Source organism: Echinops telfairi, unplaced genomic scaffold (genome assembly GCF_000313985.2).
Source record: "Echinops telfairi isolate 266 unplaced genomic scaffold, ASM31398v2 ScPeMD7_7;HRSCAF=31, whole genome shotgun sequence".
Taxonomy (NCBI): domain Eukaryota; kingdom Metazoa; phylum Chordata; class Mammalia; order Afrosoricida; family Tenrecidae; genus Echinops; species Echinops telfairi.
In genome coordinates, this window is record NW_022103904.1 from 24,582,176 (window position 1) to 24,585,942 (window position 3,767).

Sequence of the window (3,767 nt, forward strand, 5' to 3'; positions counted from 1 at the left end):
TATAGATTGGTATCGGACATATGGGCTAATATCAGACTTACGGACTTGATTTGGACTGGGCTGTTTTCTTAATATACAAGTACTCTTTTATATAAAGCTCTTTTTAAAATATATGTTTTAATTGTTCGAAGTGAACTTGTTTGTCACAAGACTCCAAGTCCATTTCAGTTTTACTTTTCCTCCTCCCCCGCCCCCGGAAACTTTTTATTGTGAATTGGGTGAACATTTACAGGGCAAATCATCATTCAACAATTCATACACATTTTGTTTCAACTCCTCTATTGCAATCCCCTCAGTGTACCATCGTTTATCCCATTTCTTTTTTTTTTTTTTTTTTAGTCGTTTTATTAGGGGCTCATACAACTCTTACCACAATCCATACATACATCAATTGTATAAAGCACATTTTCCTCCTTTTTTCTTTAAGCCACTCAGACCACTGTTTAAGTTTGAGGGCTAAGAAAGCTCTTTCTTAAACATATATGAGTGTCTGAATTTTTCTCTAGTCAACACAGACTAACACATAAGCCAAAAGAAAGATACTATATTTTAACCTTTTACTGATGCTATGTATGACACATTACAAATAAGCATTTCTTAAATTTTATTTATGTAAAACAACACAGAACTCCTAAAGGTCAAACATGGGGAATACACCAAATTAAAAAAGCACTATTAAATTATAAAATACAGATGACTGAGATAAAAGTCAAACAATATAAACCACCACTTTATTTTTAGGGAACTAATTTGTTCCAAGCTACCATCACGCATCTCTAGTTAAAATAATAAAAACAAAGGCTCAAATAGTAAACTATCCACTCCCTAAAACCAAACAGAAGATTCACAAACTTTGGCCATGTTAACAAGGAGCACGGTTTTATTAAAAGCTGCCGACATCTCTGTCAGTAGTGGCCATAAGGAGGCCGCTGGTTGTAACCATATTGTCCATACTGATGGCCGTAGTAAGGTCTGTGCTGCTGTCCACGCCACTGATTGGATCGGTTGTCACTTGGCCATCCTCGTCTGTTATCCCTGCCTCTAAACTGTCGGTTATCTTGCAACCTGTGACAAGACAAATGAGCTAGCTTTTAAACTGTCCTTTGTAGAACACAACATGTTTATCCGGGCACGTTCGGCTTCTTACCTAGTGTTCCATAAACAAGAAAATAAAAACGGGTTTTCCTCTACAGAATACTAGGGCACCAGTTCCTTAAAACCTTAAGATTTAAATCATTTTTACATTCTTATACAGGATACACTTTGCAAATAGGCAGACTACAACAAATCCAAACCACTAAAACCGTTTTAAATCAAACTGAAAGTTACTGAACTGTAAATAAGCAATGTGCTATTTATTCCTTTGACTATACTGAATGATCACATAGAATTTCCACTTAGAAACGTTCTACCACAAAACCAAAATAGCAGCCTCTTCATGGAGTTTCATCCAGAATTTTGTGGGAAGCTATTATTATAATCTTTTGGTATACTTATTCAGAGTAAGTCTCAAAGTATTGCTACAAAATAATGGAAACTTTTATTAAACAGAAATATCAAAGTGTGCAGCTGCTATGGAACTGTGCTCTATCTAGGCGTGCTCACTGCTGACACAGTGTGTTGTCTCTCTAGCCCTTCTCCAAAGAGCTCTGCACCCCTTAACTTGGGCCGTGCCAACAGGGCGGTTTTGGCGTTCCAGAGCCACTCCATTGGTACTCCTTTAAAGGGGCCTTTAAGTTTCCGTAACAAAAAGACGCCTGAAGGAACAGATGGTATCTGTAGGGGAGATGGGGTAAGGTCTTCCAGCAATTCTCATATCACTGATGACTGAAAATAACATGAATGGATTTGGAGGGCAGTGTGCTGAGCGAAGCTAGTGAAACACAAAAGGGCAACTATTGTATGAAACCACTGTTATAAAGGAATGAAGAGAAAGATTTTCACACCAAAAGAAACACTTTGATAGTTACTAGGTGTGGAAGGGAAAGGGCAGGTATAGGCAATAGGCTAGAAGGTAGATAGGTATTAACTTGGGTGAAGGGGAAGAGAATATCCTACGAGAGAAAGAGAGAGAGTGAGAGAGAAGGGCATGTAGAGAGGACAACTCTACAAGAGTAGAAAGCCTTGTCTTTCTCCCTCGGATGGCCGTTGGTTTTAACCGGATCCTCTAGTTAGTAGCTCGACTCGTAACCACTATGCCAAGGCTGCATCCATAGGGTTACGAATTGGGCTGCTAACTGTAAGGTCAGCAGTTTGAAATCACCAGCAGCTCTTTGGGAGAAAAACTAGGGCTTTCTGCCCCCATGTAAAGAGTTATAGTCTTGTAAACTCCCAGGGGCACTCTATCTTGTCGTAAAGGTTGTTATGAGTCTGCACTAACCTGATGGCAGTATGAGTTTGGTTTTGATTTTCTGGGGGTCAGGACAAGCTATAGGGGTTTAAATAAGTTGTTGAATAAAAAATACAATGACCTGGAATGTAAAGTACAACCTAATTCTGAAAGGGAAAAAAAAAAAAATCTCATAGAACAGCTCTTGTTGTCCTTGAAAAATAAGCAGGTGCATGGTTATTAAAAAAAAATTACTCAGCACAAATTTCCTCACTAATAAAGTTTTCAATTTCCTTAACATGTCCTAGTAAGCCCTCCATGAGCATCCTGTGGCCTTGGAGGAAATCTATCAAGATTAATCTTTGGAGTCACAAAAAAAAGGGCCACCATAACCTCCTGCCACCAGATGTCTCTTCCTGGGACCCAGCTGACCTTCCTTAAGACAGATGCCTGGCCTATCTGAACACTGCCGCTGCACGTGGGGGCTGCATTGTAGAACACTTTGCACAGCTTGGGAGAACATCTGAGAGGAAGTCTACTTCGGTTTTGTTAACACTTAATATCAGGGTTTTGTTTCCTTAACAAAACTAAGACAGATGACTTGCTGAGAGAACTTGCCTGCGGCCATCTGCTGATCACAAGAGAATGTTTTAAATCCAATTTATTGGGGACAGACTACGTGTAAGCTAGACTCTAGTACCAGTACTTTCTGACTTACCCTCATTTTGCTTAGTCCACAGAACTTTTTGGTTTGTTTTTAAATTAACACGCACACAATTTAAGCCCGGGGGAAAAAAACACCTCTGCTGCTGACCAAAGTTAGACTATTCATCAGGCCGTACTCTGCCAGGCACTGGTGTGGCACAGTGACCATAACATTGACCCTGATCCTCTGAGGTCATACATACCAGTTGCCTCGGTTCCTTTGGCTTCCTGCAGCTTTGCTGTTCCACTCCTCCACGATCGGTGGGGCTGCAGGAGGGAGTTTCAGGTACTCCTGGTACTCTTTGTCACCTTCTGTGAATCTACTGGCAAACATTTCTTCAAAATTGGAAATGACTTCAGAAGTGTCAGTCATTCTGAAACCCTGTACAATTTTTTGAATTTTAAAAATTAACCTAGGTTAGATTTTCAGATATTCAACGCAACATTTCCTCATTACCATGTCCATGCACTGTACTAACCAAGGAGCCTGGAACACAGAGATGAACAATACATCGTGGGCCTGTGCTCACAGAATTCGCAGTCTGATGGACAGATTTGGTACAAAATGAGAGGAAAGGAAAAGAAATGTCAAGGAACAAAGGCTGGGGAGCAAGAGCTAACTTGAGAGAATTTGGGCATTCGATACAATGTGTACTTTTTCTTGTGGGCCACAGGGAGTCCTGGTGGCTTAAGCAAGGAAGCCCCAAGGTCAAATTTACTAGTGGGAAGGGTC

General features: G+C 40.3%; 1 protein-coding gene across 1 annotated transcript in view; it reads right to left on the reverse strand.

Moving 5' to 3' along the window:
* Positions 1-591: 591 nt before the first annotated feature.
* Positions 592-3,767, reverse strand: part of RAMAC (RNA guanine-7 methyltransferase activating subunit) — a 5,374-nt gene continuing 2,198 nt past the window's right edge. The window contains exons 2-3 of the mRNA XM_004708086.2: positions 3,238-3,416; positions 592-1,065 (exon numbers count right to left, since the gene is read on the reverse strand). Of these exons, the coding sequence (XP_004708143.1) occupies positions 906-1,065; positions 3,238-3,407 (330 nt within the window). The 5' untranslated portion in view covers positions 3,408-3,416 and the 3' untranslated portion in view covers positions 592-905. The remainder of the gene's footprint in view (positions 1,066-3,237; positions 3,417-3,767) is intronic.